The 25,151-nt window shown below is 46.8% G+C and overlaps 1 protein-coding gene across 1 annotated transcript; it reads left to right on the top strand.

Annotated features, from left to right (window-relative positions):
* smim24 (small integral membrane protein 24) lies at positions 1-25,151 on the top strand. The gene is made up of 4 exons (XM_086006027.1): positions 1-151; positions 13,773-13,893; positions 17,978-18,025; positions 24,773-25,151. The coding sequence occupies exons 1-4, from the start codon at positions 88-90 to the stop codon at positions 24,840-24,842; spliced, it is 303 nt and encodes a 100-aa protein (XP_085862153.1). The 5' UTR covers positions 1-87; the 3' UTR covers positions 24,843-25,151.

The raw sequence follows: 25,151 nt of genomic DNA on the forward strand, positions 1-25,151 counted from the left end.
TACTTTGATCCTAGAACTGCCCTAAAGACCAGAACACTGCGATCACCTGCGCTCATTCTTAAGCACTGTCAGAGGCACCCAGTGAAAATGGCTTTTCCCCGCCGAGCCCTTCTTGCTCTGTTTTTAATCAGTGCAGTACGTGCACAGGGCGGTAAGTGCTATTTTATTATTTATTTGTACACTTTAAGAACCTGAGTTGTAACTCCACTTAAACAGAAGACAGTGTTCCATGAATAAAACAACAACATAAGGTCTCAAAAATCATGTTAACTTTGACCCAAAGTGAAAGCTGCTGTTTGGAGCAGCCTAATCCAATGCAGGCTGCTTTCTTTTAGTTAACTGAAATGGAAGATAAATTTGTGGAATATATCTTACTGAAATGTTTCAGAGGTCCAGAATATTAAAGGGCTCTTGTGTTGAACATTGGAAGGCAGGAGTCTACCAGATCTTTTGATTTTCCTATTTCCACTCCATTCGCAGCAACGCACCTTGAAAATGTTGTGTCATCATTAATTGGGACAGCTTGCTTTCCTCGCTGTTCTGTGTTTATGTGTTACTAGTGCCGCAGATTGTGTGTAAACATTAGTTGTTGATTGCTGCAAGGAAATAAAATCTTATCCTGACTCTGCTTGGTTACTGCGGCTTTTCACATTAGAAAAATCCAAATAAGATCTCCCTTAAATTTAGCACTTTTCAATTTTTTCTCCCTTACAGAGATTTCATAATCTCTGGACAGGTACAAAAAACATTTTAAAATGGTTATTGGAATGTTAGCCTTCCTCTCAAGGGGGCTGGGATAAAAAAGTGGTGGAAGTTATGCTACAGTTGTATAAAGCTCTGGTTAGACCTTATCTGGAGTACTGTGGTTCAGTTCTGGGTACCACACCTCAGGAAGGATATATCGGCCTTGGAGGGGGTGCAGCGCACATTCACCAGAATGATACCAGTGCTGAACTCCTTAAATTATGAGCACAAATTACATGACCAGGTTTGTAGTCCCTTGAGTATAGAAGAATAAGCAGTGATCTAATTGAAGTGGTTAAGATGATTAAAGGATTTGATAGGGTACAGAGAGAGAAACTATTTCCCCTGGTGGGGGGAGTCCAGCACAAGGGGGCAAAACCTTAAAATTAGATCTGGGCCATTCAGGGCCGATGTCAGGAAGGGTAGTGGAGATCTGGAACTCTCTTCTCCAAAAAAGCAGCTGAGGCTAGGTCAATTGAAAATGTCAAAACTGAGCTTGATAAATTTTTGTTAGGTAAGGGGATTCAGGGATATGGAACCAAGGCGGGTAAATGGAGTTGAAATACAGATCATCCATGATCAAATTGCATGGCGGAACAGGCTCGAGGGGCTGAATGGCCTACTCCTGTTTCTATTTTCCTCATAGGTCTTGAGTCAAACTATCAGGATTTGATTTATATTATTGTAGTCCCTAGTAATGTTGCTTCTAACTAAGGCTGCATGCAGGAGATTAGTGACTGGTTGACTTTGCATGTAATAGCATAGCTTAAATTAAGTTGATTAGATACCTGATTGAAAATTGCCTGTTTCTCTCTGTAATTATTATGCTGTCCTGGTGATGGAGGCAGGATGTGATACTTCACTCTCTTGGTGCTGTTTGTTCCCACAAACAGCAACAAATGGGTAAAGCTTGAAAGGGCTTCCCGAATTATTGTTGCAGTATACCAACTCTTTCACGTGGCTTGCATATGAAAATTAAACATCCCCCCAACATAGATTTTCTCTAAGTCTGCTCTTCTGGGATAGGTCTTCCCCTAACCTTCTCTGCTGAGGCAAATCTCTGCTTCCCCCCACCTCAGGCCCCTAGGACCCATTTTTCCACGCTCTGCTGGGGAATGTTTTTCTATACCCCAGTTTGCAAGGACAGTTTTTTTAACCAGACCTGCTGTGCGAGGGATGGCTTTCCCATTTCCTACTCTATGGGGTTAGGTTTCTCCTCACCTTTCTCTGCTGACCCCCGTCCCCGCCTCTTCCCGCAATAATGGTTTTTTTTGGTCACTGCTACAGCATACTCCTCGGCAATGTGGCAGGTAGGAAGCATTGCTGAGCACTGAATCAAACTGGAAACTCAAATGGTGTGAATCTGATCATTTCAGGTTTATTCGCAAATACCCAAATCTGGTGCTTTTACAGGTTCGAAAGGATTTGCCTCTAAGAAAAAAAAATATAGCCACAAAAGTCATTTTGCCCATATCGTCTCTTATCATTGTGTTGGAGGATTATTTAGATCAGTGGTGCACAATATTCACATGTTAGAAACTTGAAAGCCAAATCTGAAAAGACTGAACACATCGCCAGCAGGAAGTTATCAGTTCTTCACATTATGGGGTAAAGCATTCACTGTGTTTTTTCTTAAAGCCACAAATATACAAATGACAAGAAGCCCTTGGCCAGGCTCAATTTGTAGCTTTGAATTAATTTTTGTGCTATTCAAGGTGAGGGTTGTTAGCTCTGAGGTAACAGGGCACTTTCCATTCTTAGAACCTCCAAGTTGGCTGTAGCACTGTTGGGTGTCAAGTAGAAAGAACTACAGCACAGTTAGATGTAGCATAAAGTTCTCGCTACACTGCTCCAACAGCATGCTTAAACCCGAAACTGAGGAGTGACCCACCACTGCAACACTTCCTAAACCAGTCATTCTTTAATTACCAGTCATTACTAATCTGAGCAACAATGTGAACAACTTTGTCCTGGGGAATTATTGTCAATCTGGGGCTACTGGAGCCTGCCTGAAGCTGTTTCATGCAAGATTGTTACAGCCAGCAGGATGAGGAAAGTTTTGTCTCATCAGGCTGGGCTAGATTAGAATCCAGCTACCAGGTGAAAGATCCGTGTTAAAACACTGCAACGTCAAACTCACTCAAATTGTGCTATAAATAATGTGAACATTAACTACTACAGTGCGTTTTCTATTGCGCAAAAACAAAATCAATCCGGCAGATGCAGTGGGAATAAATATTTTTCAAGGACTACTGTCTGCTTTGCAGTGTAATTTAGATAAAGCAACTACTGTATTTAACTTTAGTCCGGGTTCATGCTGCCCAAGCACATTGAGTAACATTTTTTCCTAATTATACTTCTCAACACCGGAAGCGTCCATTCTGAATGTCAGCTTGGCTCAGTTGCCAGCACTCTTGCTTTTGAGTCAGAATGTAGTTTTCAATCCTGCTTCAGGATTTGAGCATGTGAGCCAGACTGACACTCCATGCAATACAGAGGAAACGCTGCTTTGTCGGAGGTATTCCACCACTTTTTACTCAAATCTGATTTTTTTGTTAAAGTTAATCAAGACAGGAATTTGGGTCCCGACGAGTGTAGAGGATTGCACTGACTTTTGGTCAGGCTAAGCTGCCAGAACAGCCTGAAATAACTCACTCCAAAGTCGCAGCTCAAATTCTGTCCTGTTGGCTGCACAGCAAGTTAGGCATGAAGCAGCCATTAAAGGGAGGACCTCCAATCGGTGGAGTTCAAGTATGAACACATCTTGTGTGGGCTATCTTTACACAGCTGTTAACCTGTGAACTTCAGAGAGCAGAAGTTCTACCCTTAAATATCCTGCAACATGAGCTATTGCTTGTGTTTTTGGAGAGAATAGCAATTCAAATTCAAGTTTATTGTTTCTGAAGCAGACATGGTCAGTCACATGACAGTATCAATTAGAAACCACGGGCTGGATTTTGCCAATGGGGAGCTTTTGGAGGCGGGACTCCCACTTGTCGGGTTTTAGTCCCGCCTCCATCGACCTCCGGCCAACCCACGCTATTTTCCCTTGATTGACCTTGTTAAGCCCACCCAGCGGGCTTAGCAGGCCAATTAAGGGGAAGCCGGTTACAGAGAACGTCAGCGTATGATGTTTCATCTGTCAAAAATTTTTGACAGATGAATTGTTATCGTTTGACAGCTCTGTGAAGCTGTCAAACATGGACATTCTCTGTTGTTTGATGAGTTCTTGTATTCAAGACTCATCAAACCTCTTTCTTTAGCAGAAACTAGATGGTTGTGGCATTGGAGAAAGCAGCAGTCATCTGTCATCTCTGCGGTGAGATGTGAGACTCTCCACATCCCCAATGTTTGAAGCCTGCAGGAAGAAACAAAGGTAAGTAAACATTTTCTATCACTTTCCACTCACCTCACATACTTACCTCTCTGCACTTGCACCCATCACTTACCTTTACAGCGCACTCTTGCACCCCTCCAACCCCTGCAGACCCATTGCTCGCCTCAGTGACCCTGGCGGGGTTCGCAGCCTTCGGTAAGCCCGCACTTGTGTGGGTAAAATAGGGATAATCCTCTTAACTGCCCGTTAACTACCTGTTAACAGGCAGTTAAGTGGCTGTAATCTCCTTCCCACCTCCAGGAGACGGGACCCGGCGCGGGTCAGCTACCCGCCTCCTGGAAAGATGGCACGGAGGCGGGTTGGGGGCAGATTCTGCCATTTTCTCAGCAGTCCCACCTCCAAACCCGCCTCCCCAGGGATGGCAAGATTGCACCCCACGCTTTCAGTTTGGAAATGATGGTTTGCAAACCTATCGGAGCCTTAACAGTTGGTACAGTAACATATGTTCTGCTGTATTTACACACTTTGGAAAATTGTTTGTTGAACATTATGTACTTTATGACTATCTAATGAAGAGAAACGGTATCATCAATATTCACTATTGGAAATTAAAACCAACCGTACAAAAAATCTAACAACATTTTTTTCTGATTCCAGAAGCTGGCCAATTTGTCAGAATTGCATTTTAAAAATAAATATGTATTTTTAATTGCAACACATTTCTTATGCTAAGAAATGTTCTACATTATTGTTCCCGGCAGCTGGTCACAGATAAGAATAAAAGTTTTACTAGTTTAAGATGCCTTGTCTTCATCAAACTATTTAGCAAACTTCTTTGTTCACATACACATAATGGGATGACAAAAAAATGATACTAAAACTCATTTGTGCATCATTGGCTCGTGATGTTATTTTGGCAGTACTGAAGCGTGGCTCTTTATTCAAATTGAATAGGTTTGCCAGTTTTTTTAATGAAGATCTTGCTTTTTTTTCCCAATCAGGTTATGTAGGAAGATGGTAGTTGGTAATGAACCAAATGAGAACAATGTCATCTTTACAGAGAAGTCCTGAATGTTTCTTGCAAGCAAATCGTAGATAATATTGAGAGTTTGATTTGTTAATTATCCAGCTATGTGCTACCAGCTGCTGCATCTGGTAACTTAATGAAGCAAGAAAAAACAATTCTTCCTGTACAAATAGATAAACTAGCCTACAGTAAACAGCACCTGCTCCACAGTAAGACTATTCTACAATAATGCTGCCTGTATAAAATCTAAAAACTAGAGGCCTCACATTTAGCCCTGTAAGTAATGAGTAAATGGTATTTGTGCAGTGGAAAGCTCAAAGCTGGGTTTGTCTAAAATGGTATTTAGCTGTACTGTTATTAGTAGCTATATCTGCACTGAGAAGAGATAATAAGGATGAATAGTGGGGGGAGCAGTACAGGCTTCTGTATTTCACATTCTGCACATTGTTTTGTATATTATAGAGAGGAAGTAACAATGGGCAAAGTTTACACAGATAATATCTGCTGGAAGTACATCTGTGCATATAGCTTTTGGCCAATCACATGAGCAGAGAGCATTTTTATCACATGGACTTCAGTCCATCTAAAGATAAGAATTCAGTTCGCACCCCATTTCTCTTTAAAAGCAATAAAAATACCAAGAAGCCTGCAATGTGCAAACAATCAGTTAGATTGAGTGTACACACACTAATTCGAACTTTTATAATACTATCTGCTACATGGGAGCTGGGGAAAGGATCACAGATTTTCCCAGGCATGAATTGCCTATGATTTTGCATCTAGAATTGTACCCAGATAGTGCAGTATAGTTTTCAGTAGTTTTATATAGAATCATATCTTCTAAAATTAACAATAATTAATAAATACTGAATCTTAGGATAGAAATTCAGGTACAAAATGATAAAGTAGAACTTCACAATAGGCAGACCTAACAATAGGGCAGAAGTTCAGGCACATCTCAGTATAGCGTAGAACTTTGGATACACCTAATAATAGGGCAGATCTTTAGGCATACCTCATCGTAGAAAAAAACTTCACCTCATTTTAGTGTTGAACCTTAGGCACAGCTCATCATAGGAGACTTTCAGGCACAACTCATCTATATATATAAAAAATGGTATGTCTCTCTGTCTCTCTGTCCGGCTATACAATCAAAAGTTATAGAGCGTACCTACACGTGTGTTACATCAAAAGAAAGCTTATCATTCCAGAACGGTTGTAAGCGTATTTACGTTTCGATGAGACAAAAATTGTGTCCGCAGTATCCAAAAAACATTCAAAATTCCGCTCATTATCTGCTCATTAGCATTGAGTGACGTCGAGGTCGACCAATCATATGGTCGAGCGACCCGACGGTCGACCAATCGCTGCGTGGCGGGGGCGGGTTCCTGGCGTGTGCGGGCGGGCCCTCCTAGAGTCGAGTGACGGGACGATTGACCAATCCTACGCTTCGGTGACCTGACAGTCGACCAATCGGTGCGTGTGCGGGCGGGCCTTATCGTTCTGAACCAAGGTGAGTCGTCGCCATCTTGATTCCAAACTTTTCATTTCTTTTTCCCGCTTTCTGCGTCTTTAAAAAAAAAGTTGCTTTTAAAACACATAGGCTTAGAAATTCAGTTGGTTGCGCCAGCCGGTAGCGCCTTAGGAGGAGTAGATGTCGGGCGCTAGGCGGCTAGCGGCCGGGCGCAGCGTGATCTGCGCCTCTCCCCAACTTCACTCACGATTTAGCGGCGGCGCAAAGTCTTTGCGCGCGCTCAGCTGCGCGCGCAGATCCTGACGTCATTTCCTCGTGCAACGCCCTTTGTGCGCCCCAAACCGGAAATTCAGTCGCGATGCCCTATTGTGCGCCTGGCGCCCCTAGCGACTGGTAGAGTGGAACGGTGCTCAGTCGATGCGGGGCGCGGGGGGGCGCAAATTAAAGGGCACTCCTCCTGCACTAGAAAAGGCTGCAATTTCACAGCACTCCTTCTTGAGAGATGGATCTTTGCAGAGAGACCAAGGTAGAGAGCTTTCTGCTTTGGCTCAACACTCGGACAGGTACTTGTGGCTTCAGGCCACAGCTTTCCACTTGTCTTTGCCTTCATTGACATATCATTGTTTGCTAACATATAATGGGGGCTGCAATGGGTGCAAACGCTGGCCTTCTCCATTGCATCCAAAGGGCTCACAGACGCCGTGAGAGAGTGGCAGTCCTGGCTAGATGGAGAGGGGGCAACAGGCGTCGGGAACGGAGGCCTTACCCACCCAGGGTATACCGCCAGCAGTTCTCCTATCTGAACATGTCTGATGAGCAGTGCGTTCGGAGGCTGCGATTCCGAAGGGAGGTGGTCACAGAGATCTGCCACCTGCTTGGCGGTGATCTGCAGCCACATCTGAGGAGCAGGACGTCTCTGTCGGTGGCAGTGAAGGTGACAGTGGCTCTCAACTTCTATGCCACCGGCTCCTTCCAATCCGCTACTGGGGACATTTCCAACATCTCCCAGTTCGCCGTGCATTGCTGCATCCGCCAGGTGACCAATGCCCTTTTCAAAAGGAGACGTCAGTTCATCTCCTTCTCCATGGCCCTTGCCAAGCAGCAACAGCGTGCAATGGGCTTTGCAGCATTCGCGGGCTTCCCCATGGTGCAGGGCGCCATTGACTGCATGCATGTGGCTTTGTGGGCACCTCTGGAGAATTCCGAGGATTACCGCAACCGGAAGGGCTACCATTCGCTCAATATCCAGCTGGTGTGTGACCACAGGCAGCTCATCCTAGCTGTCAATGCCCGCTTTCCAGGCAGCAGCCACGAAGCCTTCATCCTGCGCCAGACTTCTGTGGCAGACATGTTCCTGGCCCAGCCTCAACCACGAGGATGGCTTCTCGGGGACAAAGGCTATCCTTTGTGTACCTGGCTGATGACCCCACTCCGTGCGCCCAGCACCCCTGCTGAAGAGGGATACAACGACAGCCATCAAGCGACCAGGAACATCATTGAGCAAACAATCGACGTCCTGAAGCAACGGTTCCACTGTCTGGATCGTTCCGGTGGAGCCCTACAATATTCGCCGGAGCGAGTCTCCCATTTCGTGGTCGTGTCCTGCATGCTGCACAACCTGGCTATCCGCAGGACTCAGCCACTGCCACCACAGATTGGAGGACAACCTGAGGAGGGGGAGGAGGAGGAGGAGGAGGAGGAGGAGGAGGACCAGCACAGGAGGGAGGCAGAAAGTGCAAGGGCCACCCGTCGCCGGCTTATTGAACGTCGGTTCTAGGCCCCCTCTCAGGGAATGGCTTGTGCCAATGTCAGCAGATGAATGTAGCCGCTCCACAAGCCCTCAGCCGAGCAGGGCAGCCAGGACTTGCCAAAAAAACCATGCACAGTGCGATTTAAGAACATTAATTTATTGCAAACCTCTGCCCTTCCCACATTACAACCTCATGTTGAGAAGCCCCCTCCAAAAACACAAAACTAACAGTCTCGGACTTACAAAAACAAAGAAAGACACCAGTCTCGGCCTTACAAAAACAAAGAAAGACACCAGTCTCGGCCCTACAAAAACACAACTACACCAGTCTCGGCCTTTCAACAACCACAAAGCATTTGTGCAGACCTTCTACTTTTTGCCCTGCGAGGACAATGCCTTTCACATCCTTGCCTGGCCCCTGCCCGCCCTGCAGCTCCTCCTCAATGGGAGCCCAGTGGCTGCAGCAAGGCTGGGGGAAGGCTGCTGAGGGTCAGATGGCGAGACGGCAGATGCCCTTGGGGGTCGGCCTGCACCAGCTCTGGCCCTGGAGGGGCCGGCTGCTGACTGCTCCAACTCTGCTTGGGCGGCAGCAGTCTGTCCAGCGGCTCGTGGCAGCTGCAATGGCGGAGTGGCAGTGTCGGCTGCAGGAATGGTGCCAACCTGACAGATCGCAGGTGCTCCCTGGTCGCCTGATACATTGGCACTCGCACAGGCCAGCACTGCAGCATGCGCAGCAAACAGCTGAAGAACAGACTGCTGGGCTGCTGCTGCGCGGCAAGTGCCCTGGCGATGCCTGGCTGATCCAGCGAGGGTGGCAGCAGTTAGTGCCCATGTGGCCCTGGTCTGTGTCCGCATGACAACAGCCAGTGAATGGACGGCACGACTGAGCACTTGGCTCGAAGCCGCCTGTGCTGCCGCGAAGTCGTGTAGACTCCTGGCCTGTGCTGCTCCAAATTGCTGCACACTCCTTGACAGAGACTCAATGGAGTCAGGCATCCTTGCCACTGCAGCCATGAGCTCATTGTGCATGCGCTCAGCCTGGACGGCCATTTCCTCCAGGAGCCGCACCTCCTCTGCGCTCACCGTCGCAGGACTGGAGGCCGCACTCACCCTCTGGGGAGAAGTCCGCCGAGCTTCCCCACCCCTCCCGCGTTGCTGCAGCCCGCTGGGCCCCGGAGCTTCACTCTCCTCCGACCCTTCCCCCCGGCTCCCCTCCAGGGAAGACGTGTCCCCTTCATCGCCATGGGCTGGCGCGGCTGAGGATGGCACTGATGGGCCGGCTTCCTCTTCCTCCTCCTCGAATTCGGAATCGCTGACAGTGGCAGCTTGAGGGCCCGCCTCCTCACCTGGCGATTCACCATCTGAAAGCAGGAAGGCACAAGAGTAGCTTTAGAGTGAGGACAGGGCGGCAGCGAGGGAGGCATGAGTGCTGCCATGCACTGCATTGGTCGGACAGTGGCAAAGGATGCTGATCTGAGACGCAAGTGGAACGAGAGCGGTCAAAAAGGTGATGCCCTTACCATTGGTGCCCAGAACAGGGTCGGCATCTTCACTGGCGACGGGGCCAATCAGCCGGCCTGCCATAATGCGCTCCACATGCTGGTCGAGGTCGGAGAGCTCTTTGACGTCAGGACGGCCTCCCCCGGTCTCACTTAGTTTCCGCTGGTTGTGCGCCACCTTGGCCTGCAAGAGAAAGGACGGCCTCTAAGTACAGTGTGAAGCCCTGATCTTGTCTGCACTGCCTCCCATGGTCGAATAGCTTGTACAGTGTGAAGCCCTGATCTTGTCTGCAATGCCTCCCATGGTGGACTGGCCCTGACAGTGTGAAGCCCTGATCTTGTCTGCAATGCCTCCCATGGTCGAATAGCTTGTACAGTGTGTAAAGTGCTGAATGTGCAAGTGATTTTCATGACAGTCCCATAGCTGCTGGATGAGGGCTGGCCATTAGGGCTTTCAGGTCCCTTTGCCCATAAACTGAGGTGCACATGCAGGGATGAGGAGGACACTGGAAAGGGTACTCACCCTGACAACCCGAGTGAGGTCGTTGAACTTTTTCCGGCATTGCACAGGAGTCCTGGCAACCACGCTGTTGGAAGACACCCTGTTTGAGACCTCCCTCCAGGCTTTCCGGTAGGCGCTGGGCAGCGGCCTCCTGCCACCTTCTGGGAACAGAACATGGCACCTGCGCTCCACTCCGCCAACCAGCACCCTCAGGTCACCGTCGCTGAAGCGCTGCGCTCTCTCCCTGGCCTTCTCCATAGCCCTGGGCGTTGTGCAGATGAAGCTGAAGTGGTCAGGCCTAGGTTGAGGGCTGCAGTGTGCAGGGCGTGGCAGGCAAACAAATCCACCCTCCCCCTTTAAGAGCTGACCGGCGCCAGAGTGTCTGCCGTCAATCAACAACTCGCCGCACCTGCGCTGCGCCCGGCCTCGGGGGTATCGCTCAGCACCGCCGGCTTAGCGCCTAAAGATAGTCGTGCATCACCTGTTTTAGCGCAGCAGCAACCTCTTGGGGCGATGCGACTGAATATCGGTGAAGGTGGCGCGACTTTGCGCCGGGCGCAAACTTTAGCAGCCGCCCGACTTTAGCGCCCCAAACATGGCTATACTGAATTTCTAGGCCATATTGTTTTAAAAAAAAAGTTAATTACTTTCTAAATCTTTTATCTAATCGCATTAATTTTCCTACCTTTCCCCGTTTTTGCAGGTAGGCCTCGAAGCCTGGGCGTCTGTTGCCAGCCATGCTGGACCCTAGGCAATTGTTTTGTGGCAAGCTCCTCCCACCCCTCACCCCTCACCCCCCAGCTGGGCCCGATTCCGAACCAGCGGCCAGCCATCTTGGTAAAGGCTGGCTTGGCTCACGGCAAGCTCCTCGCGCTTGCGCTGCACGGCGCACGCGCACCTCCACACAGAGCGCGGCCAGAGGGAAGCGAGCAGGTTAGCGGGGGGGGGGGCAGGGCTCGGGAGGGGAGGGGGAGCGGAGAGGGTTACCCCAGCAACCGGGCTCGCCAGCCGCAATCGGCCGTCTCAAGCCGCTCAGGCCCAGTCCCGGAGATCGGGAGGCGGAGAGGGGAGGAGGGTTACCAAAGCAACCGGGCCCGGCCAGCCGCAATCGGCCGTCTCAAGCCACTCAGGCCCGGCCTCAGGAGGGCGGGGCTCGGGCTGACCGGGACGCTGCGCTCGGCATGTCAGTGCGTGGGGCGGCACGGAGCTCAGCGGAGCCATCGCCGGCAGAGGGGAGAGGATCTGCTGGCTCCCCCCTCCCTTTCTCCTCCCCTCTCCCCCTCTCTCCCCCCCTCTCCCTCCCCTCCTCTCCCCCTCCCCCCTCCTCCCCCTCCCCCTCTCCTCCCCTCCCCCCTCCCCTCCCCTCCTCCTCCCCCCCTCCCCTCCCCTCCTCCTCCCCCCCTCCATCCCCTCCCCTCCTCCTCCCCCCTCCCTCCCCCCTCCCCTCCCCCTCCCTCCCCCCTCCCTCCCCTCCCCCTCCCTCCCCCACCCCTCCTCCCCTCTCCTCCCCTCCCCCTCCCCTCCCCCTCCCCCTCCCCTTTCCCCCCTCCCCCTCCCCCTCCCTCCCCTTTCCCCCCCTTTCCCCCTTCCCCCCAGTCGCGCTCTCTCTTCCCCCCAGTCGCTCTCTCTTCCCCCCAGTCGCGCTCTCTCTTCCCCCCAGTCGCTCTCGCTCTCTCTTCCAACAACAACATGCCCTCAAAAATCCCTCGGCACTGCCGGGCACTTCAGCTAGTCATAATATAAAACACTAGGCATATCAAATATTAGGGCAGATCTTCAGGCATACCTCATTATAGCAGAGACCTTCCGGCACATTCTGTTGTATTAACTCAGTCATCTACCTGTCCTAAAATATTGTTGTGACAGCGGTGACTAATGTGAAATGGTTCACAGACCTGGTAACACCCTATTGGAATACTCATTTCAGATTCATTACTTTCTATCCTTGACATTTATTCAGCTTATTCGTTCCAAAGTAGTAAAACAAAATAGGGCTTGCAATATCAATAAAAAAAGAATTGTGCACTAACAGAGATAATTCTAAAATGTTATTAACGTCATACACAATATCTAGTGAAACTTATAGTTTGCCCTGTATTCATCTGTAAGATATTGGCAGTTCTAAAAAGGATTAAGTAGGCCTAGAAATTCAATTCTATTGACTGCAGTGGAACGGAATATCAGTGCTGCGTATAACGGGCGGCCGATCCGATACCGACCGTTTTGTGCCACCGCCCGGGACGAATTTCGAGGCCATTCTTCGTGAGATGAACTTCCCGCTTCGGAAGTGAATGGCCAGGTCTTCTTTCATTTAGACTGGAGCAGTAACTGGGTGATGAACATGATTTATTTTTGACTTATTTAGCCGAATGTTCTTTCAAGTTATATATATAGTAAGTACTACGTATATAGAAAATATATAAATAATTCTATATTGGTCATCTACTGCCTGGATGAATAATTTTGCTTTGCCATATATATATCCATTTAAACATCTGAAGTAAACAGAGAAAGCTGAAAATACGCAGCAGGTCTGTAATCACCTGAAAAGAGAAAGGACAGGTTATCCTTTCAGGTGCAGACCCTTTACCAGAACCTGAAAGGTTCATCTGTCTTTTCTCCTTTCAGATGCTGATTGACCGGCTGTGCATTTCCAATATTTTCTATTTTTATTTCAGATTTTCAGAATTTGTAGATGTTTTCTTTCATCTTTATAAATTAAAAAGCTTGCATGATCTTGTAAATGTAACCAATCATATTTGGCCTGCTTGAATTAGATCTACATAGCTTCTATCTTGCTTGTTACTTAGCCAGGCAACACATGTTGTACATGGCTTGAGGTATACAATATAATACAATAAAACAATACTCAATATAAATTAAAACGAGATTCTATAAACTTTGCGTACAACAGGACTGCTTTAAAATGTACTAGAAGAAAGGCTGAAATTGAGCATTTGCTTTTTGGTACACCTTTGGGGAATGGTAGCATAGTGGTAATGTTACTGGACTAGTAATCCAGAAGCTTTGGCCAATAATCTGGAGATAAGAGTTCAAATCCTACCACAGCAGTTGGGGAATCTTAAATTCAGTTAATTAATTAAATTTTGAATAAAAGGCTAGTATCAGTATCAGTGATCATGAAACCACTGGATTGTTGTAAAAACCCATCTGGTTCACTAATGTCCTTTAGGGCAGGAAATCTGCCGTCCATACCCGGTCTGGCCTATATGTGACTCCAGACCTACAGCAATGTGGTTGACTCTTAACTGCCCTCTGAAATGGCTGAGCAAGCCACTTAAGGGCAATTCGGGATGGGCAATAAATGCTGGCCTTGCCAGCGATGCCCACATCCTGTGAACAAATTAAAAAAAAAATTCTTACTCTGTAAACTCACAGCAAGGATCTTAAACCATCTTTAATTTTTTTTATTTCAAAGGTGCAGCAAAAGCGAACTCCACCGTCGCCTGGCAGCCTTGGCTTATTGGACTCACTGCTGTTACGGTATTCCTTTTCATCATCTTCGCTGTGTTGATAATTAAGAGAGTCCTTTGTACAAAGTAAGTGAATGCAACTGAACCTCAAGCATGTACTTAGATATTAATGTCAGATTTGCCGAAGTCAAAGAATCAGCAAGAAGTGTAAAGGAGAAACTGTGAGAAAGGAAGGGAGGCAGTTATTTAAAAGGGGCAGTGGGCAAGCTCTTGCCTCCTTTTCTTGATGATGGACTGACAATGGTATTGGTTTGGGGGGAACAGTCAGGAAATCAATGTTTCTAAGCTTTTGTTCTTTGTTCGTTTCGAAGCACATCTTTCACCCATCTGTCTTTAATTTTATCAGAATACCTCTATTCCAGGCTTGGCTTTCTGAGATTTTCTCCATTCGGTCCGTCCTTTCAAAGTCTCACTGATCCATCTCACTTTTCCTTTCTCTCTCTTGCTCTTTGACAATAAGTTTGTTGCCTCTTCTTTCATTTTATTCTTTCTAAATCTTATTTGGCCATCTCTCCATCTATTTTTTATGCTTCATTGTGACTTTCATTCCTCTAAGAGATGCCTCTCAAAGTTGAACTTGTGACATTTTGTATGACAGAATTTTACCTGTGACCGATTATAAACTAAAATAATGAGCTATATACCAAACAAATATTGTCAAAGGTATCTTGGCTATCTCTATGAATTTTAAAGATTGGATAGCAAAGCAATCTGTGAATCTCTCTCACTGCAACAAAGGGCAACAAATAACTGGCCATAAGAACTGGGCACAGTGACCATAAATAAAAGAGTGTTACACTTTTTAGTAACAGTATCAAGGTCAAATGCAACTGAATGTGTGATTCATAGAGATTGGAGTAACAAAACATGTGAAAAAGGATAGGCAAAGACCAGCTGGTGCATTGAGTCTGTCCCAACCTGGCATGGTGTAAGTTCTGCACACCATCAGCTCCATTCAACCTCCCCCACCACAAACAGCCACACAATCTCCTGGAAGAGGCAAAAGAAACACAGAAAAACTGTAGGCTAATTTAAGAGAAAGCTATGGGAAATCCCTTTCCGACTCCTGAAGGTTTTCAAGCAAGCTCCAGGAGACCATGTTTTTTTTTTAATTCATTGATGGGATGTGGGCGTCGTTGGCTGGCTAGGCCTGCATTTAGTGCCCATCCCTAATTGCCTTTGAGAAGATGGTGGTGAGCCGCCTCCTTGAACCGCTGCAGTCGATATGGTGTAGGTACACCCACAATGCTGTTAGGAAGGGAGTTCCAGGATTTTGGCCCAGCGACAGTGAAGGAACAGCGATACAGGTCCAAGTCAGGATGGTGTGTGGCTTGGAGGGGAACTTGTAGGTGTTGATGTTCCCTTGCGTCTGCTGCCCTTGTCCTTCTAAGTGGTAGAGGTCGCGGGTTTGGAAGGTGCTGTTGAAGGAGCTTTGGCGAGTTGCTGCAGTGCATCTTGTAGATGGTACACATTGCAGCCACAGTGTGCCGGTGGTGGAGGGAGTGAATGTTGAAGCTGGTGGATGGAGTGCCAATCAAGCGGGCTGCTTTATCCTGAATGGTGTCGAGCTTCTTGAGTGTTGTTGGAGCTGCACTCATCCAGGCAAGTGGAGAGTATTCCATCACACTCCTGACTTGTGCCTTGTAGATGGTGGAAAGGCTTTGGGAAGTCAGGAGGTGAGACACTCGCCACAGAATTCCCAGCCTCTGGCCTGCTCTTGTAGCCACAGTATTTATATGGCTGGTCCAGTTCAGTTTCTGATCAATGGTAACCCCCAGGATGTTGATAGTGGGGGATTCAGCGATGGTAATGCCATTGAATGTCAAGGGGAGATGGTTAGAGTCTCGCTTGTTGGAGATGGTCATTGCCTGTCACTTGTGTGGTGCGAATGTTACTTGCCACTTGTCAGCCCAAGTCTGTATGTTGTCCCGGTCTTGCTGCATATGGACACGGACTGCGTCAGTATCTGACGAGTCTCGAATGGTGCTGAACAGTGTGCAATCATCAGCGAACATCCCCACTTCTGACCTTATGATGGAGGGAAGGTCATTGATGAAACAGCTGAAGATGGTTGGGCCTAGGACACTGCCCTGAGGAACTCCTGCAGTGATGTCATGTGATTGAGATGAATGACCTCCAACAACCACAGCCAACTTCCTTTGTGCTAGGTATGATTCCAACCAATGGAGAGTTTTCCCCTTGATTCCCATTGACTTCAGTTTTGCTAGGGCTCCTTGATGCCACACTCGATCAAATGCTGCCTTGATGTCAAGGGCAGTCACTCTCACCTCACCTCTTGAGTTCAGCTCTTTTGTCCATGTTTGGTGACTAGATGACTACCCTCACTGAACCCACTACCTTCTATATGTAGATATGTTAGCCAATTGCAGGATCTTGGCTAGTTATCAATCTAGTGGCCTTTCTCTAAATCTTTTCCAGGGCTTCTATATCTCCCACCATGGGAGGCAACCAGAACTGTTCTAGATGTGGCCTGAACTTATACAGAGAAAGGATAATGTTTCTTGTTTTATATGTAATTGTCTTGGCAATACATCCTAACACCTTATTTAGTTTTGTACTAGCCTGATGGAACTGGTCATGAACCTTCAATGGTTCATGCATTATGGCCTCTTGGTCCTTATCCCACTATGCAGCCTTGCGCATGTAACCCTGCATTGTGTATACCTGCATGGGGTTGCCCCTATACAAGTGCATCAGGCTACATTTATCTATAATAAAAAATATTTGCCAGATACTGGCCCATTCCCTCATCATATCCAGGTCCAACTGTTATCTAGTGCCAACTATGAACTTATGGATAATTCCCCTGATGCCTTCATTCAGACTGTTGATAAGGATGGTGAAGTGTAACATCCCTGACACCCATCCCTGTGGGATTCCACTAGTGACTAGCTAAATACTGAATAGGCCCCATAATACTGGGGCAATTTATGATAATAAAATCTGTTGCGGCTCTTAGGATAAAGTCATTGTGTTCCTTCAGTGTCGCAGGGTCAAAATTCCTCCCTAACAGCACTATGGGAGTACCTTCACCACACAGACTGCAAGCAGTTCAAGAAGGCAGCTCACCACCACCTTCTCAAGGACACTTAGGGATAAGCAATAAATGCTGGCCTTGCCAGTGACTCCCACATCCCAGGAACGAATAAAAAAAAATCCCATGCAAGATGTAACAAGGGGAATGGAGTTTTTAGGATGTGTCTCTCCATAATGCTATCAGAAACCTTTGGGCAGTTTGGGGTTTGTAAGGGAAAATGAGAACGATGGCTCGTACACTGTAACATCACTATTACCTTTACCTCAGTGTGTATGAAGGTCATTGTGACAGAAAGTATTCCATCCACAGCAGTTCATTTGTAAACTGGAAATGGCTGTAAAAGCAACACCCATAGAACTGTGCATACGGTTCATACTCTGCAGTTTGCTAAGGGTGACCCTGCATTTAAGCATCTATTACACATCTACCACGTTAAAATGTTTTTATAGAAATCAGGATAAAGTCATATTGTGGATGGACATCACTTTTGAGAATTCGGTTGATTTGCAGTATTGTATATAGTACACTGTCTGAGGTCCAGAGGAAGAAGTTCCATGTTAATACCTTAATATGAAACAGTCGCCCCAATGATCAGCATTTGGGTGTGGTATTATGGTTACGGTACTGGAGTAGCAACCCAGAGGTGATGTATTCAGAAGCTCACCCGAGAAATCCAATTTAATAAAATCCAGTCATTTGTGGGCAAGCACCAGAAAAAGGACCATGAAAGCTGCTGGACTTCTGTTAAAATCTAACTGGTTCACCAATGTCCTTCAGAGAAGGGAATCTACCCCCTTACCTAGTCTGACTTACATGTGACTCCAGTACCACACTGTGTGGTTGACTCCGCACCTTCTGAAGTGTCCTAGCAAGTCAACCGCTTGTAAAAGCAATTACTTTAATGAAGCAGGCCCACCACCAGCTTCCTAGTGCATCTCGGGGTGCAGCCTTGCCAATGCTGCCATATCCTGAGAGCAAAACAAAAATCAACGTGCACAAGAGCTATGGTATATTTCTTGATAACGTATCTTTGATATTTAAATACCCGTGAATTGACTGTTGTGCTGTATTTACCCAAATTACCTTTTACAGGAAGGAGGATTCTGATCGGGTTCATGCTAATCTAAATCCTGGTGAAAGGTAGGGTTTTTTTTGTTATACAAGCATTTATGTTTTTTACAAATTGCTGTTATTTTGAGTGTAACAATGATAATGTTTGCCGCTTCGACTGTCCCTACTTAATTCACGGTAAAAATAAAAGTAAACTAAAATTTCAGTTTAGTCAGATTAATGGGATATTGCTGTTGCACTGTATTGAAGAGTCCTCTGTTTGGATAAAATCCTGGAACAGTCAGGAATATCCTGCTTCAGAATCCCGTGCTCAATCTCAGCCAAGTGTGCTGTCACAGCAGGGAACGCAACTTTTAATTTGCACTGTCTCCCCATAGGGACACATCTCATTTTCCTCAGCTCATTGAATTTAAGCACAGGATGGCAAGAACTAATTAGTGACCCAAAATTTGTGGAGCATACACGCCGACCTAAAAAAACTACCTATAGCTAACCAGCAATTTCAAAAATGGCTGACAGCTCAAAACCAGCTCTGAACATATGACATGTGAAATTGCCCCTCAAATTGTAATTGGTCTGCTCCGCCAACTGAAGTGTGCACCCAAAGTGCACCCAAATGAGAAGGCCCAAACCCCATCTCAATTTATGGGGACAGGGTAATTTCTATGCTTGCCGCCTGATCTGATGGAGGAAAGGTGGCCTGGGAAGGGTCCAACAAAAATGTAACTTTTCGCCATCTTCCAAGGATTGATTACCTTTAACTGGAAGAGTTTAGGAGCTATTCCTGGGTCATAGTGGGACTAACACCAGCTCTCAGCCTGCATGTAGGTAGGCCAGGAAACTCCCACAAAATGCCCTATGTGTAGAGAGAGGGGGTTGGGTGGAAGATTTTCCCATTTCCCCTAGAATTATAGAATTGTTACAGCACAGAAGGAGGCCATTCGGCCCGTCGAGCCCGTGCCAGCTCTCTGCAAGAGCACTTCAGCTAGTCCCACTCCCCCGCCCTTTCCCCGTAGCCCTGCAAATCCTTCAGGTACTCATCCAATTCTTTTGAAAGCCACAATTGAATTTGCCTCCACCACCCTCTCAGGCAGTGCATTCCAGATCCTAACCACTCGCTACGTAAAAGGTTTTTCCTCATGTCGCCTTTGGTTCTTCTGCCAATCACCTTAAATCTATGGGGGGAGAAATTCAGTATCGCCCCAGTTGGTTCACAATTATCGACCGGGCGCAAAGATTAGCGCCTGGCGCTAATTATCGCCTCCGACTGCAAACTTGGCTTTTATCGCCCCTCGAGGTGATTGGAGCACTAAATCAGGCGTTACACACCTGTCTTAAAGGCGCAAAGGCCGAGGAGTGCTGGCGAAGCTCATGTGATGTTAGTCAGCAATGGAACACAGACACACTGGCACCAGCCAGTTCTTAAAGGGGAGGGCCAATCTTGCTCTCCATCCACACCCTGCTCATTGCAGCCTTGAATCTTGGCCTGGAGAGACCTGTACATCAAATCTGTTGGAAAGAACAATGGAGAGGCCCAGGGAAAGAGCTCAGAGTGCAGCCCCCATATTCTCTTCTAAATCGATGCAAGGAAGATCAAATCAGAAAGAACCTGCAAAGTGCTGCTCAGTACCCAAAACTCCTCAACACAGCTTTGAATATCTCCTGCAGTCTCTCTCTCTCACAAGGAATGCGTGGTGCAACAATTTCGCCAACAAAAAAAGGCAGGAAGTGGTCGCCTTTAAATAGCGCTCCCCCGTCCCTTCCTGACTGCAAAACGCTCCCCTCAACCTGTCGTTGCTAACAGCAGGCAGTAAGACAGGGGGCGCCACTCAATATTTGGTCCGGGGCGCTACCGGTGAGTTGCGCTCTCGACTGACGTCATGATTTGCCGGCGCAGGAGATTGTGGCGGTAGTGTTTAGCGCCGCCGCAAAATGTCTAGTTAATTTTGTGAGCGGCGCAAACATCGCTGCGCACGGGCACTAGTTGCTTTGCGCCCCATTAGCGCCCTCTTAAGGCGCTAACGGGAGGCGCAAACCAACCGAATTTTTCCTCCATGGTCTCTGGTTCTCGACCCTTCCGCCAATGGGAACAGTTTCTCTCTATTTACTCTGTCTAGACCCCTCATGATTTTGAATACCTCTATCAAATCTCCTCTGAACCTTCTCTGCTCTAAGGAGAACAACGCTAGCTTCCCCACTACCAAGGTTAAACTGACAGGCCTGTAGTTGCTGAATTTATCCTTACACCCTTTGTTGAACAAGGGTGTAACATTTACAGTTCTCCAGTTCTCTGGACCACCCCTGTATCTAAGGAGGATTGGAAGATTATGGCCAGTACCACTGCAATTTCTACCTTAACTTCCCTCAGCATCCTAGGATGCATCGCATCCGGTCCTGGTGACTTATCTACTTTAAGTACAGTCAGCCTTTCTAGTACCACCGCTTTATCAATTGTTATTCAATCCAGTATCTCCACTACCTCCTCTTTCACTATGACTTTGGCAGCATCTTCTTCCTTGGTGAAGACAGATGCAAAATACTCATTTAGTACCTCAGCCATTCCCTCTGCCTCCATGCGTAGATCTCCTTTTTGGTCCTTAATTGGCCCCACCCCTTCCCTTACTACCTGTTTACTATTTATATGCATATAGAATATTTTTGGATTCCCTTTTATGTTAGCTGCTACTCGAATCTCATACTCTCTCTTTGCCCCTCGTATTTCCTTTTTCACTTCCCCTCTGAGCTTTCTATATTCAGTTTGGTTTTCATTTGTATTCTCAACCTGATATCTGTCATACCCCCTTTTTCTGCTTCATCTTACTGTCTATCTCTTTCATCATCCAGGGAGCTCTGACTTTGGTTGCCCTACCTTTCCCCCTCATGGGAATGTACCTCGATTGTACCTGAACCATCTCCTCTTTAAAGGCAGCCCATTGTTTGATTACAGTTTTGCCTTTGATTCCAATTTACCCAGGCCAAATCCAGTCTCAACCCACTGAAATCCTCCAATTCTGTATTTTTACTCTAGATTGCTCCCTGTCCTTTTCCATAGCTAATCTAAACCTTATGATACTATGATCACTGTTCCCTAAATGTTCCCCTACCGACACTTGCTCCACTTGACCCACCTCATTCCCCAGAACTAGATCCAGCAATGCCTCCTTCCACATTGGACTAAAAACGTACTGATCAAGAAAGTTCTCTTGAACACACTTCAAAAATGTTTCCCCCTCTCTGCCCTTTACACTATTATTATCCCAGTCTATATTAGGACATTTGAAGTTCCCCAATATCACTGCTCTATAGTTCTTGCACCTCTCTGTAATTTCCCAGCAAATTTGCTCCTCTATATCCTTCCCACCATTTGGCGGCCTATAGAATATACCTAGTAGTGTAATGGCACCTCTGTTGTTTCTTAACTCTAACCAAATAGATTCTGTCCTTGACCCCTCCAGGACATCCTCTCTCTCCAGCACTGTCATATTCTCCTTAATCAATACTGCCACCCCACCTCCTTTCTTTCCTTCCCTATCTTTCCTGAACACCTTAGATCCAGGAATATTTAGTACCCAATCCTGACCTTCTTTGAGTCAGGTCTCCGTTATCGGCATGACATCATATTCCCATGTGGCTATTTGCGCCTGCAGCTCACCAATCTTATATACCACACTTCGTACGTTTACACACATGCTCTGTAAACCTATCTTAGACCTTCTTGTATTCTTATTTAGTCTGACCACCCACCTAATACCATACTATTTCTTACTGTAGTGCTATCTGTCTCTCCCAATCCTTTGTGCACCTTGTTTCTCCTTTCTAATGCTACATCCTGGTGCCCAGCCCCTTGCAAAATTAGCTTAAACCCTCCCAACAGCACGAGCAAACCCACCCGCGAGGACATTGGTCCCAGCTCTGTTGCAGTGCAACCCATCCAGTTTGTACAGGTCCTAACTCGCCCAAAACCAGTCCCAATGTCCCAGGAATCTAAAGTCCTCCCTCCTGCACCATCTCTCCAGCTATGCATTCATCTGCTCTATCCTCCTATTTCTATACTCAGTAGCTCATGGCACCGGGAGTAATCCAGAGAATACTACCTTTGAGGTCCTGCTTTTTAATCTCTTTCCTAGCTCCCTAAAATCTGCCTGCAGGACCTCATCCATCTTTCTACCTATGCTGTTGATACCGATATGGACCACGACCTCTGGCTGGTCATCCTCCCCCCTCAGAATGTTCTGCAGCCGCTCAGTGACATCCTTAACCCTAGCATCAGGGAGGCAACATACCACCCTGGAATCACGTCTGTGGCCGCAGAAACGCCTGCCTGTTCCCCTAACTATCGAATCCCCTATCACTATTGCTTTTCCAATCTTCCTCCTCCTCCGCAACCCCTCCCCCCCCCCCCCACCCCGTACAGCTGAGCCACCCCTGGTGCTGTGGACTTGGCTTTGGCTGTACTCCCCAGAGAAACCATCACCCTCACCAGCACCGGTTAGAGAGTGGGATGCACTCAGGGGACTCCTGCACTACCTGCCTGGCCCTCCTTGTCTGTCTGGTGGTCACCTATTCCCTCTCTGCCTGTACACTCTTACGCTGCAGGGTGACTACCTCTTGAAACATGCTATCCATGTAACTCTCAGCCTCACGGATGCACCGCAGTGCCACCAGCTGCTGCTCAAGCTCCCAACGGCACAAGTGGGATGGAATCTCAGCAGAACCAGGTTCTACCCCATTTTCTGTTCCCCTGACCAGAGATCCACCCCACTTAGGCCTTGGCCTTGATCAGAATTTTGGGGTCAAAGAGTTAGACTGAGAGTGTAGTACGACATAGGCTTGTTTGTCATAGTCTATTCTACAGGTATGCTGTATCCAACGATCCTTTTGTTGCAGTGCACAAAAGCAAAATTAGTAGCATTGGTGATTTAGAATTTACTGAATGGGTTGTGAGTGCTGAACGTAAGTTTATTTCTTTGCAATACCATGAGTGCAGTGACAGGAACACTGATAGAAAGCCGGTTAATGCATTCACACATGCATCACAAATTGGCCGTGCGGTGGATAATGAAGAAGAAAGCTGTAGACTGCAGCAAGATATCAATGGACTGGTCAGGTGGGCAGAACAGTAGCAAATGGAATTCAATCTGGACAAGTGCGAGGTAATGCATTTGGGAAGGGCTAACAAGGCAAAGGAATACACAATAAATGGTAGGACACTGAGAGGTGCAGAGGAACAGAAGGACCTTGGAGTGCATGTCCACAGATCCCTGAAGGTAGCAGGCCAAGTAAATAAGGTGGTTAAGAAGGCATACGGGATACTTGCCTTTATTAGCCGAGACATAGAATACAAGAGCAGGGAGGTTGAGCAGCTTGAACTGTATAAAATGCTAGTTAGGCCTCAGCTAGAGTACTGCGTGCAGTTCTGGTCACCACATTACAGGAAAGATGTGATTGTGCTAGAGAGGGTGCAGAGGAGATTTACAAGGATGTTGCCTGGACTGGGGAATTTTAGCTATGAGGAAAGATTGGAGAGGCTGGGGCTGTTTTCTTTGGAACAGAGGAGGCTGAGGAGAGACCTTATTGAGGTGTATAAAATTATGAGGGACCTAGATAGAGTGGATAGGAAGGACCTATTTCCCTTAGCAGAGGGGTCGATAACCAGGGGGCATAGATTTAAAGTAATTGGTCGGAAGTTTAGAGGAGAAATATTTTCACCCAGAGGGTGGTGGGGGTCTGGAACTCACTGCCTGAAAGGGTGGTAGAGGCAGAGACCCTCGTCACATTTAAAAAGTACTTGGATGTGCACTTGAAGCGCCGTAACCTACAAGGCTACGGACCAAGTGCTGGAAAGTGGGATTAGGGTGGATAGCTCTTTGTCGGCCCGCACGGACACGATGGGCTGAATGGCCTCCTTCTGTGCTGTAAATTTCTATGATTCTCTGATTCTATGAAATGTGCACATTAGCTCAAAAAAGCAGCTGCAACCAATCTTTATGAAAATAAATCTTCATACAAGACAAAGCCAAGCATGTCTCAGAAAGTTCAAGGAAAATAAAAATGTTTTAAAAGCAGCATTATAGCAGCTTATTTGTTATCTTTGGGGGAGAAATACTAAATAAACACACCCATAACTGGGACTCTTCGAAACAAACATTTAAACATTTTCTACCTCAAGTTTGTGCAGAACAAACAACATTGTCTGATTAAGTCCTGTCCTGCTCTCCAACCAATCTGGTCCTGACAGACTCGAGTTTCATCTTCCAAATTCCCAGCGAAAGAACATTTTCTTGGGAAACGCTGACAAGCTGGTGGCACGTATATATAGTGTAGAGGTGTGGCTGGAATTTAACCAGCTAAAACCACACAGCTTATCAGTAGAGAGCACGGGTAAACCTCAGACCGATTGTCCAGCTCTGACCGCCTCACACGTTGGGGCATTGATTTGCAGCTTTATCTGGAGCTGAGCGGCATGAACCCCAGTACGAATTGACAGGTCTATGCCTCTGATCCCAGCAGTGAGGCAGGCTCAGTGCTAAGCTCATCGACATCGTCAACAGTGTCTTGAGGTACGGTGCATCCGGCAGGCTCCAATATCTGATCATTGAGTCTGCGACAGAGAACTGACTCAGTTCCAATCTCGTAATGCCAGGCATGAAAAAGAAAGAACTTGCTTTTTGGAGACTACCCCATCTCTGTATCTATTGATAGGGAGAAATGCCAAGAATATCCCAAGGCCACTACTGATTAGATTATATCATTGTTAGGGTAGAAAAAATGCATGACATTTATTTTTTCTAATTTTTATATCCATCTTGATTTTAGAACTGGACCATCCAATGGGTATTTCAACATAATAATAACCAACGAGGGTAACAAACTGACAAGCCTATAAGACGCTGTAACTGGAAGCTTGCACATGACTTAAATACTATCTTTCTATGCCTAATAATTTTATTTTCCTACAAAAAATATAAAGTGATTGCCCAGTAGCTGAAAGCTGTACCCCGCGACAATGGAATAATAATTAATAATATAGTTGTGGAGACATGACAAAGAATTTGTGAACATTTAAAATGTTTTACAACTTATGAAAATATAAATTTGCTACATGCTAAGTACCATTGTCCTCTTCTTCTATAAGAGATGGGAAATGTACAGAACTGTATAAATGACCACCAATAAATCACAATGGAAACCTCAA

This window comes from Somniosus microcephalus, chromosome 13 (assembly GCF_052327205.1).
Source record: "Somniosus microcephalus isolate GS21.2 chromosome 13, FLI_Smic_1.0, whole genome shotgun sequence".
In the NCBI taxonomy this organism is placed as follows: Eukaryota; Metazoa; Chordata; class Chondrichthyes; order Squaliformes; family Somniosidae; genus Somniosus; species Somniosus microcephalus.

What these genes read in the sequence shown, in the direction of transcription:
- smim24 (XM_086006027.1), top strand. Translation starts at nt 88, where the DNA reads ATGGCTTTTCCCCGCCGAGCCCTTCTTGCTCTGTTTTTAATCAGTGCA. An exon ending in TGCAGTACGTGCACAGGGCG is followed by an intron (nt 152 to 13,772) that starts GTAAGTGCTATT and finishes TTTATTTCAAAG; the next exon opens with GTGCAGCAAAAGCGAACTCC. An exon ending in AATCTAAATCCTGGTGAAAG is followed by an intron (nt 18,026 to 24,772) that starts GTAGGGTTTTTT and finishes TCTTGATTTTAG; the next exon opens with AACTGGACCATCCAATGGGT.